The sequence below is a fragment of the Pieris brassicae genome, chromosome 5 (genome assembly GCF_905147105.1).
Source record: "Pieris brassicae chromosome 5, ilPieBrab1.1, whole genome shotgun sequence".
Lineage (NCBI taxonomy): Eukaryota > Metazoa > Arthropoda > Insecta > Lepidoptera > Pieridae > Pieris > Pieris brassicae.
Window position 1 is genome coordinate 13,276,456 of NC_059669.1, and position 17,810 is coordinate 13,294,265.

The 17,810-nt window shown below is 34.8% G+C and overlaps 1 protein-coding gene across 1 annotated transcript in view; it reads left to right on the top strand.

Annotated features, from left to right (window-relative positions):
- The window catches only part of LOC123709607 (bicaudal D-related protein homolog), a 75,648-nt gene that overhangs the window by 49,511 nt on the left and 8,327 nt on the right, over positions 1 to 17,810 (top strand). Inside the window, exons 3-7 of the mRNA XM_045661045.1 lie at positions 2,670 to 2,825; positions 3,579 to 3,752; positions 4,126 to 4,238; positions 4,361 to 4,494; positions 14,900 to 15,120. Of these exons, the coding sequence (XP_045517001.1) occupies positions 2,670 to 2,825; positions 3,579 to 3,752; positions 4,126 to 4,238; positions 4,361 to 4,494; positions 14,900 to 15,120 (798 nt within the window). The remainder of the gene's footprint in view (positions 1 to 2,669; positions 2,826 to 3,578; positions 3,753 to 4,125; positions 4,239 to 4,360; positions 4,495 to 14,899; positions 15,121 to 17,810) is intronic.

Sequence of the window (17,810 nt, forward strand, 5' to 3'; positions counted from 1 at the left end):
CTATGGGGTCGTTCAAGTATTACGTAAGCACATTTACTGCAATTTATCCTTCCCCCCTCTTCTTCTTGTCAGCAAAGCTCTAACAAATAATAGTACATACGTAGATTTTTTTTCTGTATCCTCGAAAAGACAAATCGTTTTCAAGCATAGACAATGTGTCCCCCTAAGGTTTTGACCAATGAAAAACAAGGTAATTTAGTTTTTTTTTTAAATTAAATTCGTAACACCAAAAATAGGCATTATTAACACGTCATAAAATGGAATAACGGTAGATTTCGACCTATATAAGCGGGGACCTCTGTAAATGAGACAACTATAATTTTAAACCTGCTTAATTAGAATACTGGATTAATGGAAAGCCTCAATAGCCGCTGTGGTCTATGGCAGAATGACCAGCGCTGTGGAACAACTCTGTTCCTCAGCATAATGCTGAGCTAGGGCCAACTACAACCACAGCACACACGCATTACACAATTAAGACGTACCTTGTTCTATATAAAATTTTGTTATCACTCATTCTTTTTTATTTTGTTTATCTTTGATTATTGTTACTTTGTGTGTTTCTGTGTTTTGTTAGTAATAAATGTTATGTCTATGTCTAATAATTGGTTCATAATTTTTGGTCCCTTGAGATCATTAATTGCGTACAGAACTTGGTGTTCATATCTAAAAACCTATATATTAAGTAAAATATCTTTATAAATGATAGTTTCTTTCTTTCTATCTGATTTAATGCCGCGTGCGTCAACATCGGTTTAGATATATATGATAAAACTACAATACAAACATATTCTTGTAATTTGTTTGTATAAACGATCCCTGTTATAAAACCCAAACGGGGTCAACTTGGTATTCTGATTTCTTCGTAACACACAAGCATTGGGACTGCGTTGGAAGAATGTTTTTTCTATTTTATAGTGTTCCTTAAGTTCGTTGGCATTCAAGCGAAAACGAAACCTGGAATACTTGCTAGGCGGGATCCTAAAGGTCAAATGTCAAAGGAGGCTTTAGTGGCCAAGAATTTTTCCTACAGTAGACTGAGCTACTTTAGATCGGGTTGCTTGAAGAGTAGGCATAGAAAACTTGCCCTTCAATTTTTATTAATGACCAAAGTACACTTTCGTCACGTTCTAGCAAATTGTGTTTACGCTGTTATAAAAGCTTAAGATAAACGCTTTAGATTAACGGCGCAAAAAAACAAATTTATTTCTTGTCAAAATGTTATTGTGTTATAAATAAATGTATCTGTTTTCAAATATAAAATGTTTTTTGTATCACAAATATACAGTATTTACAATATTCTTTACCTACATAGTAACAATAATAATATAAATAACTAGCTTCCCCCGCGAACTTCGTTTCTCCTTACTGTGATTTTACTTATCCTACCTTTTTAGTACATGGAAATTTTGGTATGCTACCCCAAAGAGTATTCGGTTTTCCGGAATAAAAACTTTTTGGTTTTTCTGTGAATATTTCTCTATATAAACCTCAGAGTTCAAGACATAATTTTCGAATTAGCAAATGAAATATAGGTGTTGATAGTAGAATTAAACATTGGGAGGGTGAAAATTAAGGGTTGTATGTATTTTTGTATGTTGTATCATAAAATTAAATCCAAAAACTAAAAAATATTATTGAGGTGACCACCCCACTTAGGGGTTTGAAAGATAACTAGTAGCCGATTCTCAGACTTACTGAATATGTATAAAAAAATTCATAAGAATCGGCCGAGTCGTTGCGGAGGAGTGTGGGAACGAACATTGTGACACGAGAATTTTATATATTAGATTAATATCTTTAAGCAAAAACAGTGATATTTAGTTGGAAGGTACGCGTTATAAAACGATTACTAAGAAAACAATAATCTACGGAAACGGAGACTCAATAAATTAGATGTCAATTGTCTTCGATAAAATCATGTTTCTCCTATCACTTAAGTTCTTCCGATTATTGATAAAAATGTCTACATTTGTCGACTATATAGTAAATATTATTTCTTTCATGCATTTTGTATAGTTGAATTTATAAAGACTTCCTATGTATGTTTAAACTAGCGGATCCGACAGACGTTGTTCTGTACACACGTCTTACATAAAAAAAATCCACTTGAACAAACAAAAAATTTCATCAAAATCTGTCCAGCCGTTTAGGAGTTACAAATGCACAGAGGATCTATACATAGAACCTAGATATCGACTCCAACGCCATCTGCCGGGCTGATTTGTGAATCTCAACCATCCTGGGTGCCACCCAAACACATACAAAGGCATTCAAATCGGTCCGCCCGTGGAATTATATATATAAAGATGGGTAAACTAATAAACATACATATAGAAGATAGGCACAGAAGGCTGATCACTTGCCTAATAGAAAAAACAAATGATCACGATACCTATACAGACATCTAAGGCCCAGACCTAAAAGGTTGTAGTGCCATCTATAAAAAGTGGAGTTGCAATTATACCATCGAATCCTGCAATAGCATTTTATCATGACGGGTTACGGAATCACCTAAAAGATTATCAAAAATATTAATAAAATTTTGTTTTTTTATTAAAAACTAACTGTTCTGCTGTTAGACAAAAAGATGTATACTAAATAATCTTTTTAATTTACTAGTCATATAGTCGCTAAACCTTAATAGTTAACACTATTTAACTTTTCAGCGAGATGAAGAAAAGGCGAATTTGATCGCCGAACTCACAGCCCAAAACTCGCGGCTCACAGCTCAGCTGAAGGAGTCTTCGGCGATGGAAGCCCAGTTGCTGGCTCAACTCGACGGCCTTAAAGACCAGTGCTCCATAAGGATGACAAGTTTAAAGGTAAGTTAAGTGAAATTGAGTAAAATATAAAATTACTAGGGAGATAGAACATAAAAAAAACAAGTTTCATACTTACTCAATGGTTTAAATATACTACCCGAGGATAAACTACACTTGTTAAATTTAAAAGTTTATAAAAAAAACTTATTAAATACTTTGTAACCATTAACGTAAAATAATTTATAATAAAAACTATTTATTTATCGTCTCCCATATAACATTTACAACAATAAATAAGATTATAGATACTTTCTTATGTTAAAAATCCTTTTTAGTAAATTAGGTTTGACTTAAATTACTTATTAGTCTGTAGTTAGGCTAGATCGTAATGTTCCATGATGTCTTAGTAAAGACACATGTAAACAAAAACATCATAATTAGCAAATCCTTCCATTTAAGATCTTTTTTTCACTCTTGTGCATTTATTGTGACTTTGTAAACACTCACACTTACTCACTCCGCTAGCTCTGCGACATAAAAAGTGTCTTGGCCGCCCAAACGAAAATCTTCCAGCGCTCCCTTTCCTGTTCATCTTTGCGCCAATTGCTGGCTTTCAATCCTCCACTCTGTAGATCAACTAGGCCTCTTCAGTTTCCTTCAGCTCAAGGTGCCACAGCCAACGTAGTCGATGGGCCGATCGAACAAATATCTCATTTATCATTTATCTCGGAAATATGTTGAGAAACACGGAAACATACAAAAATCATAAAAATATTTAGTATCTACTAAATTCTAATCTTACTTAACTTTTAGGACCACGTCTCAAGTTTGGCATCCCTGAAGTCCGAACTGGCATTAGTAACCGACAAGAAGCTGGACCTCGAAAAACGTCTCACCGGTTCTTTACGGGATAAAGACAATCTCTCCCAACAGCTGGAGGAAGCGAATGACAGGATTGCTGCTCTTGAGAGGCAGATGAAGGAACAGGTACATGAAAATTTGCTTCATTACTCATTAATGGCCTGAAATAATCTGTCCATTTTACAATAGATCTTTAAAGAATCTATGTGGAAAGTGAACTGTCTTGGAGTTTGAGGCCGCAGCAGTGCTACCTTTATTCTGCTGTTGACAACGCTGTTACATCATTATAGTTCCACAATCATTTCAAAGCAAATATGAAAATCTATGAGATGACGTGTAGCAAATAAAATAAAATTAGTTCTCATCACGCCAGTTTTCTTTTCACACTAATACAGATACGATAAACATAGTTTTAAGAGTTTAAAAGTTTTTCGGAGTTGTTATAATATCTTCTCCTCCGTGCATTTTCCGATATTCCTTACACCTTATTACTTCTCAGGAACATCTCTACCAGAACACATTGAAGGACCTTGAACGTCTTCAGCGATCACATGATACGCTGGCAGAGCGGATCGGTGCACCAGAACCCGTCAAAACAACAAAAGTTGCTAGGTAAGACAAGTCATATGTCTATGTATACCTCTTTAGGAAATTATTTTACATTTTCAAAAAACACCTAAATGGAAATATGTATCTTAAAAAACAAACCTAAAGCAGAGTTGTTTTGTCTCCAGGTCTCTTCATTCAGAGATGGAGACAGAACCTGAAGAGCAGGATGACAGCTGGCTACGCACCGAAGCAGTGCAGGTGTTCAAACAACTCAGGTCCTTGGCTCTGCAACTTAATACAGGACACGACGACGATTCTGGTAAGTCTTGATACACTTATAAGGAAAACATATAAACCGGTTACTCCATTTTATGGAGAGTCATCTTCATTTGTTATATTTTTATACGTATATATCTATTAATTCAGAAAAAAAAACAGCAAGGAAAGATTGGATAATAGTAGCGAAGATGAGACAGAAGAAGGAGGCCATCATTCTTTCAGAGATGAACTTAATGTAACTAAAAATTAAAGAAAAAATATATTATGGAATATAAGATACAGGTATCACTTATTCCATGTCATTAAATTTGTATTGGTAGACATCCCTACTTATCATAAAAGAAGGCCGAGAGAAAAGGCCGGCGTAAGAAACTCTCGGTACTCTTTTAAAATAACAAATCATCATACAAAACGATTATTACAAACATATATAGAAGAAACCATACCATTTTTATTTTATTTATTAATAAATCTAATAATTGATAGCGACAATTAACTTTTAGAATTTGTGAGTCTTAATTGCTAGATGTAATAATTTATTTAAAAGGAATACATACTAGAACCTACCCGCAGAACTTGACAAAAACAACTTGAAGTTTTTAATTTTAATTCGTGTGTTCGTATGGGTAGTTGGCAGGTTTCAGCCACTCTTATCCTTGAGGTCATAGGAACGATCCCCGGCTGTGCACTTTCTATGTGAGCTTTTCAAATTCGCTGAAACGGTGAAGGAAAACATCGTGAGGAAACCGGCTTGTATTAGATCGGCGTGTCAGGCACAGGAGGCTAATCACACTTTTTTATTTGTTTTTATTTCCCACTCCCCACTAAATACTATTATATCTATTCATTGTGTAAACTAAGTTACTGATCACTTTTCATCACAGCGTAGACAATACTTTAGTTGAAGTTGTTTCGTTTTTGTGTATTACCAGAATGAATACTAAAATAACTCTACAAAGTATTATAAGCAAAAAATGCAAACAACGCTTGTATATAGGATTGTATTTAATGTTTAAAATCACGAAGGTATGACCTACAACTGAACACGCTATGCACGTTACAGTGGAAATGTAAATATTTTCTTTGATTTGTAAACGAACATTAGGATTTCAGTTAATATTTAATAGCATAACTCTTATATACTCTTCTTTCATATATAGATTATGTTTTTGCAAATAGCCTTTTGACTCTCCATCAGCTATACTTCACCTTCTTCCAGTTCACGGTTTTAATAGGATTCTTTCCCCAAACTTCCTTCACATAACCTCTTCATTTTCTTACCTTATTTTATTTATTTCTGTTACAACTTTAATAGTTACACAGAAACATTTATATACCTGTAATTAACCTCTTTGCACAGACTATTAATAGTTAACAAATAAAAAAAACAATATAAAATAAGACCGCAACAACCAAAATTAATAATAAATAGAAGTAATTTAACAAATACCACACAAATCTATAATTTATAGTCATAAATCACGCCAAAAGTCTCTTAAAGGTGCCAGCTGTGTCGTCAGTTGTCACTTGTCAACGCAGGCAGGCGTCAAATGGCCTAATATAACCTTACCGGACATATGTTTGGAGTCATGATCGGAAGAAGTTCGATATACTTTACGTATGCTTAGCGTCAAGCACCCAAAGCTATTAAGTGCATACTTGTTGGGAGAGATTATGAGACTGTACGTTCCGGACAATTATCACCGCTGCCGGAAACATAACCTTTTTCTGTGTATTCGATTCGCACTGCCAGCTCCAATTCCTCGCTTACTCTCGCAGCTTAATAGTTTTGAGATTACCTATTTGTGAAGTACCTACATGCGTGTGTATTGCCGATTTAAAAATGTACTTAGAAAATTGTTTTAATTTAACTGTTTGTTGTTCTGTTAATTTAAATAAATAAATGTGTGTAACCACGACCAGAAATTAACACATTGACGTAAGCATTTTAAAAACCGAAGGCCGAAATGAGCAGCCGTTTTTTCACAAAAGTGTTTATAAGTTGAGGTAGCAATAAATCTAATTTGTACATTAATTCCAATAATTAGCGGCCGTTTAATTGTTTCAAATCGACCAAAACCAATAAAAAACACAAAATTTTATGTTCTTTTTCTTACATAAATATGTAGCAAGAGTATCGCCTGCTGCATTTATGTACATTACGTGAAATCCTCATAAATATTCATTACGGGTTAAATCTACTAAATATTAGGTAAATTCAGATGTGCCGTGGATGTAAACAACGTATTGCTAAAGCATACGAACCGCGTTATAGATGCACAAGTGCAATGTCATGCCATACGGTATTCGGTGGTAGAGGACTGAATATGCACACAGTATTTGGAGCTGGTGCTCTGCTCTGTGTTTTGATCGATTATATAACTGGTTAATAAATGATCTATGGAACATTAAAATATTTTTAATTCACACCAACAGTTCTTGAGATTTTCGTTCATCAGATTTTCGTTCAGGAGCGACCGAAGCGGGCAGAAGTGGCAGCTGAAATATGTTATGCATTATCAAATACTGTGGTATGAACCCTGTCTAATCCGCCCTTTTATCCGACGTGTATATTACCTGCGTGACAATCTTTGCTAATGTACACACATGTTACAACTTGTATGCGCCACCACTATTGTGCTCGACGCGTAGGTATTGTTTTGGTTCTGATAAGCGAAGCAAATTTGAAATAACGAAACGACCATCGCCATATATAGACCTTTAACCATATTGAATACAAAATACCATCCGATTCACCGCGAGTTCCGTCTTTCCACAACTGAAACCAGCCAGCCAGTGAAACCAGCTGCCCACTAAAGTATTTCCGAACCTATTCGGCTATTATATTAACTTAGGGCCCTTCAAGAAAAGAACGTACCAATTCTTTATTGCGTTGGGCCAATGAATGTACCTGTTAACACTGCTGTCGTGTGATCTAATCTGTGCACTGGACTTTTCTTTCTATGCTTTTTATACTTATACGGTAACGGAAAAGATCGTGAGGAAGGTTCGCCTTCGACCTGGAAATCGACTGCCTACTAAAAAATGATCACGATGCGGATAAAGTACTACTTTAGCTTAGTTTTTTTGACTATTTCGATCGTGAAAGTGCCTCCTTACCCCGAACATAAATCATCTTTGCATTATTTTGCGCATTTCTCGTTTACCGTGTCAGTCTGTGCCATCCGCAGTACATCAGACCCATATTTCATACAGTTTATTTATTTTACTTTCGAATTGGGCCAAGGGCATTTCGAGGTTTATCACTGAATAAACTCAGACTACAATACAAAACTCTCGTTAAACGTAAATGAATCCATAAAGTTTTTTATAAATTTCAAGAGTATTTGAATGATCCTAATGAAATGATATCCTGATTTGCTCAAGTGTAAACAATTTGTGTGACGCAAAACTCAGTTAAAAAGAGTGGCGGAAAGTTTCTTGCCAGTTCTTCTTGCCCGCTCTACGGCCTTGACTTGCGAACTAATTGTAAATGTATATTTAGAATCAATTTAACATCTCTTCTGTTGACGTTCATAAGTGTACTTGGCTACCAATATGAATAAAGTTATTTTGAGTGAGACTACTATGTTTCTAATCGAAATATTAACATGAGTGCCATATTTGTTAACAATTTATGTAATGTCTTGCATTTTATGTTGAAATGAACAATACAGGTAAGCAATGTCTTTTTAACAATTATCAAAAGAATCCTATACTTTTTGGGTTTTGTATCTGAATTGTAACATACCAGCGGCCTGACCCGGCGACATAACTTTTTCGAAATATAGCATATGTTACAAGAAACAAAAATTTATCCGGGAGAAGCCTCCTCTAACCTTTTCCACCCTATTTTATTGTTTGCCAGTCATCCAGTGTTTTCGGGCTACCCTTTCGATATCGTCGACCCATCGCTCTATTGGACTGCCCATGTTTCTTTATCCTTCAGGGTCTTTTTTATATATGAAAAGACAATATAGAATCATAGCTAAGGGCATCGACCTGTTACTACCAACAATAATATCAGCATGAATTCGACCACGACCTTGTGCAAGAACACAAAATAAATATATATTTTATTAAGACAGGAGTTGAAAAAGATAAAAGAAATCTAATAATAAAATTAATTTACGATATAAAAACAATTTGAAGCGCACAGCGAAACGATGAGAAAACCAACAAGGCGACATTGCGATGTTTTTGCGATCTTAACGCTTGAGCAGTTAATAAATTAACTTGTTTCGTCACCTGTCTGTATAAAAACTACTTTTCTACATAACAATGCTGGTTCTAACTGTTCATAGTTATTCAAAGAACAGAATCCCACTATAAGTGGAACATGGGATACATATTCTCATTACGTGCATTAATAAACAGAACTCCATAAAACCAATAGCGCTACAACCTAAAAAAAAACGTTTTTGAAAAAACTGAAGTATTTCCGAACCAATTTCGCTTAGGGTCCTTCCACAAAAGAGCGTACCAATTCTCATCAGACAACGTTCTGGCAAGCCCTCTGGCATTGCGAGCCACCAGCCCGTTGGCCTCTTGTTCCGAAAAAAATACCATCTTAAAATATAAAACATATTTTTTTACACTCTGATGATAATTCCACTGTAATTGTTTTAAAATTCACTTAACTATGGGAAATTATTTACATAATTTTGATATACATATCCTTAACTCCAAAATAATTAAATTTGTCTTAGTTTAGCCTTGGTCAAGTCTCTTATTACCTAATTTATTATTATATAAAGATTTATTAAGGCTCTCCACTGCACTTCTACAACTGGTTTTATTAATATTGAAAGTATCGCCCCGAAATTACCGCATTAGCCTTTGCAACAATGATGCAAATATTAAAAAAAAACTAGTCGTTATTCTATGATAAATTCACAATACAAGCAAAATCCACGAACTAATAACTTTAAATTTAGAAGAAATAATTTGCTATTATAACTCAATCTAACAAGACGTATTTAAAAACCATCAATACATATATAGGAAAAGTATAGATTCCAGACTCCGTACTTTTATAATGTTTTCATGTATTTAATCCAAGTCTGTTATTCGACACTAGTTTTTTTAAGTTCCTACAAATCTTCTCAGTAACTATTTTACATATTTATTTAGTACTACAGGTAACCTAAATTATATATAACTAAAATGATTATACTAAAGATATAGCCAAAAATGGAATACATAATATTTACAAAAAGGTTCAAACATTTAAAAAAGGAAAAAAACTATTCAATACATTTAAATAGATAATACTTAATTCGACTGTGTTGTGTGATGTTGTGAAAGTGGTATGTACGTGAGGGTGTGTATGTGGAGTTTGCTTATGATGCAGATGATTAAGTGTTATATATATATATCTCAATATAATTTATATTCCACGATAGCTTAAATAATTAAGCTTAAATAGTGCTCCTTTTATGTCCCGTCTGGATACAAAAGTTTTTTTGCATAGCTGTGGACGTGAAGTTTTACTATTGACTGAGTGACCTCAATTTACGACACATTAATGCTATAAGTTATCTTTATTTGCATAATACGCTTGCGATACTCTGTTAAAACAGCAATTTTGTAACACCTCCTGCAAATCTGACGTATTGAATTGCAATACACATTAACTTATGTCTTTACACACACGTTGAATCACAAGTAATTCAATTGTTTTTTTTTGTAAAACACTATCAGACATTAACAAACTTAAGACAGTAGAACTTTATGTCTTTTATATATACATTGAATCACAAATAATGCAATAATAGACGCTCTCAGTTTTGGAACGACGGACGTCGAGAATCGGGTGGAATTTCGTGTTCTGACTCGACGTTTGATGAAGTCGGAAGCCGATAGAAGTTTCTGAACCAATTCGACTTAAGCTTCAAGAAAAGAGCGTACCATTTCTTCTTAAAAGGCCGGCAGTGATCGTTGAGAAAACGAGAGCGATACACGGCAGTCTAATATACATTATATAAAGCTATTATTTATAATATGCATATAAAGTGAGGATATTAAACTTTCTCCTTTGTATTGACATCCGCAACATAACATTCTTGATATAAACAGAAATTTTTAACAATACATACCGAATTTACCATGGACCGAGTTCAAAGGACTACTCGAAGTCCGTCGTTCTACAACTGAGCGTATCTTAATGCCATTTTTGCCGCGCACCACCACTATGAGAAACCAGCTGACTACTGGAGTATTTCCGAACCAATTCGACTTAGGATCCTTCAAGAAAAAAGCGTACCAAAAGCCCGGCTTCGAACTCGCGTGGCATCTAGCATTGAACTAGCATTTCCTTGGAAGTATCACTTAACATCAAGTGTGCTTCCTGCCCGTTTAACCTGTCTATAAAAAAAGAGTGATTATTGACGAAAATCAACGTAAACCTCCTTTCTTGGAAGTCGGTTTAAATGTCGATATGTTAAGATCAGTTATAGCTTTAATTGTTCTTCTTCCTATTAAAAAGACACATTTGAAAGTATTAACCTTATATGTGAAGACCGTGTACCTGGAACAATAAAAAAACTACTAATGTAAAACTTCTTAAAACCCGGTTTTTAGACTTTAAGTAGTTTTAGAACCCAATTCGGGTGAACGAAATATACTGTTTTCTAATTAAAGCACTGGTCTGCTGTGTTTCGCTGACAGACATATTACGTCAAGCACACCAGTATATGGATCCTGACCCAACTCCGCACACGGACTCTCTCTTTCTACCATATGCCGACAGCAAATTAAATATTTCGGCCATACAATGAGCAGAGGCGATGAGAACATGGAGAAACGGATCGTGTTTGTGAACACAGAAGGCAAACTCCGTGGCTGTTCACCAGATGGGTCGAAGTGAAAGGCATCATCATATATCTATACATTGTCATAAGAGAGGCGCTGGGCAGAAACCAGTGGAAACAGATTGTCCGTGACGTTTCCTTGCTCACGACGACACTCAGATATGAGCAACTGACTGAAGAGAGAAAGAGAAACTTTAATGATGATAGTTTGCGTAAGAATAATCCAAAAACAATTGTATCGGACCCTTAAAATTTGGTAATCAGTTTCTTAAAATGATTATAATACCAATGTTTCTACACGGTTGCCTAGCAACTATCACATTGATCTAACCTAAAACAAGGTTAATGTTTGGTGTCAAAAATCGTGACTATGACTTGACTTTCTATTAGAGCTAATTATCATGAATACGGGCATGTTGAGATAGTCAAATTCTTTTACTGTTAAATTCATTTATACGAAACTAAACATAAATAAATCGTTTATATGCAATTGATTAATTATAGAAAGCGCATCATCAGCCATATACAAAAGGCGAATGTCATAGTAATAAGAACACTTAAGTTATTTTAGTTAAAATAAAATATGTTATTATGGAATATAAGAAACAGGTATCACTTCCATGTCATTAAATTTGTATCGCAGACATACATACTCATCGGAAAAGAAGACAGAGGGTGTAGGCCGAGAAAGAAGCCGAAGTAAAAACCTTCTCGGTACTCTTAAAATGGCAAATCATCATACAAAATGGCAAACAACACTTAGTGTAAAACAAATATCGCAAATTTATTAGAAGTAGCCTGTCTATTTGTCCCAGGCCCTTTTATCAACTAGATAATCGTTAACTTTATAACTAATGCCTTTTTACACAGTTTTTCTGTAATACATTTCTTAAATTTATTAAAATTATCAAAAATGGTCTTAATATTCTGCCACGCTACGATACATTGCCATTAAAATAATGTAATCTTTATATCTTTTTATGGAGTTACTGAGACCATATCCCCACTAGCGCCCTACAAATAGATTTTTCTGGATTTTTTAAATTTTTTAGACACGCATTTACACCAAATTGCTCGACTACATCGATGCCTGTCGAGTACCACATAACCCTGGCTTTCAAGTAGCAATATACTAGCTATACCACCAAAGCCTACCAAATCCATATTACCATTATACTACAGATAGAAGATCTATCAACAAAAACTACCGTCGTAATAACCGCTCGATGTATAACTCGTAAGTGACTAATTTGTAAACATTAGTAAATGTTGCCTTCAAATTGAAGTGCACGAGAAACTGACCCCGTTCTACACTTTAATGACTTTAATTATTTCCTCGTTTTTGTTCTGTCTCCATCACTATGTATTTTTAACTGCTTCATTAGTCTAGTTGGTTCATTAGGTAGTTAGGGCTGGGACTTGAGCATCGGGATTTGGATCCCGGGTGGAATATTGTTTCATAGAACAAGGGGTCATGTCATCGTTCATCGGTCATCGGTGTCATCGGTCATGAGTCTCACCAGTGACTACCGCCTCCCATGTACACTCAATGCGAGAGGCTCGCGAGTGCGTTGTCGGCCTTTTAATAATTGGCACGCTCATATCTTGAAGGACCCTAAGTAGAATCGGAAAAACATAAGTGGTCAGTTGCACATGGTGGTGGTTCGCGGCAAAAACTGTCTTTAAAAACGTCTAGTTGTGGAACGACGGACGTCGAGGTGATACGGGTGGAATTTCGAATCCTGCCTCGATGTCCGATGATGAAACTCAGCTGCAGGTATTAGTCCGAACAACAATATGCTGACTATACGAGAATATAAAATAAGTTTTTGATAGCCAGCCTGCGATTACAAGTGCCAACACTGTTGGCGCATTTAAGGGACTTTTGGCGTGCGTAATGACTGACAATAAATTATAGATTAGTGTCATATTTGTTAAATTACTTCTATTTATTATTAATTGTTGTTGTTTCTGTGTTTATTTTATCTTGCTTTCTCTTTTTGTTTTGTGCAACTGTTAATAGTTTGTGCAAAGAGATATATAAATATGATATAAAAATTAAATATTATATGTGAAATACAAAAGGTTCAATACAAATAAAAAAAATACATTTGTTTTGTCTATTTCTATGTAAAATTGTAACATTAATAAAGATAAAAACGACCTTGCTATTTGTGAAGAATTTCAATTCAAACCTCCCGGGCTTTGAACACGTCCGTGGTAAAGCTCTCATCTCCTATGATCAGTCCAATCGTGGTATAATGTATATAACAGAGAGTGCAGAGCTGGGCTTGCAAAATACATAAGATCACATACATAATGGAAAACTCCTGAAAATTTAATATTTTCGATAAGTTTTTTAATAGATTGTCTCTTCACTGAGACGTCATGGACTACGAACTAGCCTCACTAAAGTAATTAATGTCTCACCTTATTTACTAATAACAACATTTAACATACGTCTCCAATAAGACTACCTACAGTCTAAGGAGAAGACACTGTCCTTGTGTATTGTTTCACTTACCATTGTTTATCATAAGATACTTTTATGTATAAAATGATAATAAAGTTAGTCTCTGCTTTTTCATTTGCCGCTGTCAACAAACAATGCCTTTGCTTGCTCCATCCAGTGATCACTCTACCCGACATCACTTATTTCTGGAAGTTGTATCAATTCTAATAATTATTATTAAAAAAAGGTTCATATTAAATATATTTCTGTAACCTTCCAACCTAAAAGAACATGTTTTATATGGAAGACAACCCAAGATCCACATTAACGAATGGAGTTGTCTCCGCGAATTTCGTTTCGCAGTAATATGATTTTATTCAGCATTTTTATTACCTACATATTAACGTATACATTTTGCATAAGGACTGTTCGCTTTACCGGAATAGAAACTAGTTTTTAGGTTTTTCCGTGCAATTATTCAAATCACTGCAAAAAATCATAAGAATATAAGAAATAAATCAAACGCGAATTGATCAAGCCGTTTTCAACAAGAAAACTGGCTTGCCTAAGACCCAAAAAGTCGACGTCATGTGTTAAGCAAAGGATGATCACCTACTTGCCTATTGACAAATGATCACGAAACAGATACAGAAATCTGAGACTATTTGATATTCTTTTAATTACGTCATGAACTAAATTATCATTGCTATGAAACTGTTTTTCGCATCACAATGTAAGGTAAACATGTTGTGCAAACCGGAATTTTATAGATGACTCAGTTATGTATCACGACTGTCACGATTTATGTCGAAATACTTCTTGCATGTAAAAAATGTAACCACTCAAAGTGCTAACAATTAATAATATAATTTTAATTAGTGTTATTTTTATGTAATAGTAGGCAAACGCAGGCTCATCTGATGTTAAGCGATACCGCCACCCATAGGCACTTACGTTGCCAGAAGGCTCGCAAGTGCGTTGCCGGCCTTTTATAATTATAAATATCACATAACAAATATATTTACTAAATTATTAATTGCGGTAAAATTAAACTTCATCTACCTATTTCCTTTTCAATATATTCTGATAATTTCGCCATTTATTGTGTCTAGTCAATAACTAAAATATTATATAGTTATAAAACTTATAAGCTGCTATTACAATAAAACAATTATTTCCAGGATTACACTCGGATCTATCAATATCATCACTAGATGGTGATGAAGGGGAGACCTTAAGACGTGGAGCCCTGTCAGCCGCATGCGCAGATGCAGTTGCAGCTTACGCAACCCTAGAGGGCAGCCGAGTACGTGATTCCATTGCGGCGCACGCGCGACGTTCTATGGAGAGAGAGAGACAGATTGACGAGAAGAACGAGTTAATCGCCGATTTGTCATCAAAGGTAAGCAATGCATATTAGCAAAAAACGATGATAGTATTGTTAACATAGCTTTTACACATTAAGAAAGCTGTAAAGCACGCGAAACGTCGGAAAAATATAAATTTAAAATTATGTAAATAATTATAAGTTTATAATAATAATACATAGCTTCAATCCGGTTAAAAACTGTTTTCTTAAAAAACTATGATATTTGATATATCAATGTATTAAACCACAGACTATATATAGTACGCTTATCTGATACATGCACGGTCTGTGCCTAGAGATCAGAGAGCCTAGTGGTCTACTGACCACTACTTTAACTACTCGGCAATTTACCACACTTAATAATAATAAAAGCTTTATAATTAAATAAAATTTAAAATTCAATTCGGGAGAAGGCCTCCTCCAACTTTTTCCACTCTATTTTATTTTGTGCCATCGTCATCAAATTTTCTAGCTACCCTTTTGATCCCGTCGGCCGATCGTTGTATGTGTTTCGTTGCCCTCGTTCCTTTTTCCTTTTGGAATAAAAACGTTATTCATAACATCTATCGCTAGTCCCCATACTAGGAAGTACCGGTGTTGTGGGTTACTACATAACAATTAATCAGTGGTACATTTTTAAAACAGTTTTTTGAGAAAGTAGGTTTAGTGTTACAACTAATCAAACACAAGTCTTATGAGATGTGTGATTGTGTGTGCGCATGTATTTGAGAGTGCAGCTAAGAGTTGTTATAAGCGTGCGCTGTGTCTGTGTTAGTTTTTGATATTTCAGAGTCATGCCAAGATACGTAAGGACATAAATCCATACCACTTAACGGAAGATATGTAATAAAACTCTCCGTCTGTGTATGTCGTAAAGTTTAAAATTCGAAATTTGCTGCAAAAATACATACTTTTAATACTAAATTAGAATCCAATCAGAAGTCATTAACAAAGTGAACCAATGTGAAGAATATAGTATGACAGTGATAAGTTATTAAAAAGTTTCCCTTTTATTCATAAGTAGTAGCTAAAGTATCCATCTGTCTCTTTTATCAGCGTAAAGACAGTGAGGCAGAAATTGATGACAGGTATTGATTGTTGGTGTATGTAATCGGACTTTTAAAAGCCTTAAGGAGGATATTGTTTCGATATGGTTTTGGCATAATTTCTGATAATTAACATCAAATTATAGAAATAGACTCAAATGATTCTGTTTTTTTTATGCGTCTGAAGCGCAAATCTGTTGTGGTACCTGGCATAATGGCCAGGTTTAGTTACAACGCGTACACATTAAAAAACACAAGCCAATGGCGCTACAACATACAGGCCTCAGATTTCTGTATCTGTTTCATGACCATTTGTTAATCGAATAGGCAGGTAGGTGATCAGTCTTCTGTGCCTGACGCACGCCGTCGACTTTTTGGGTCTAAGGCAAGCCGGTTTTCTCACGATGTTTTCCTTCACCGTTCAAGCTCATGTTAAATGCGCGCATAGAAAGAAAATCCATTGGTGCACAGCTGGGGATCGAAACTACGACCTCAGGGATGAGAGTCTCACGCTGAAGCCACAAGGTCAACACTGCTCCACACGCGCGCACATTACACACTTAAAATGTACCTTATTCCAATTTCTTTCCATAATTTTTTGTTTTGATTATTATTTTATTTATGTATATTCTCGGATTTGGATTTACATGATGCACTGAAAATCCACACAACAATTTCAATGACAGCTTAGAAATATACAACGCTTTAACTGTTTGCGCTCTTTTATGATATACTCTTACAGTGGCGGTTTTACAAATTTTCAAAGTATAGGCTGTGATATTTTTGCCGTCTTTTGCCACTATAATTGTCATGCCCAAGATTATTTTTACAATCCAACAATTCTGTTGAAATTGCACGTAAAATTATGTAATTGGGTTTGACGTTAGATTATACACAAACGATCCAGTTCGCAGCCTCCAACTAGTTGATAGGGGGAAGACGGCTGAAGACGGATTTTCTGCAATTTTGCTCGTTTCACTCATAGTGTGAGCTGGGGGTCCAGACATCTATTACTGGTTGGTGGGCATCAAACTAGCTGTTACTCGTGAATATGGAAGCTACACGAAATGTACATAGAGAGGGAAAGCCATCAGCAAAATTTGTTGCAGACTTCTATAAATAAAACATCCGTCATGCAGATTTCTTTTGATTTCTAGGAGGTTTTTCTGCCACCTTAGGCTCCAGCCTATTCATACTTGCCCTGCTGATAAACCTGCCACTGTACTCTTAACTTCAAAGGGTTGTTAGATAACACTTAATTTAATTAAAAACGTAACGACTTTCGTATTCAATTAAAAATATAATTATCTTACAGATATTAAATGGCAGATTTTAATACGTGCGATTTAGAAAATAATAATTCTAGGTCATTTAATCAATATAAATACTCGTGTATAACTACCTACAGTATGTTCTCAGTGAGTCCACCCGTATATATAAATTATAATAAGTTAATAACGTATTGTACGTAATTTCAGATAATTGACAGAAGTACTTTATGAGAACCATAAAGTACAAGATTTTATTTCGAATTATGTGATTTAGTGTAATATTTTTTCGTTTATCGGTTGGCGCTGAATTGATGTTTAAATATATATTGTAAAGATGCTGTGCTATTTTTTAGTCGAGATACTAAATATATAAACTGCAAAATCAAAAAAAAAAACTTAAAAATAG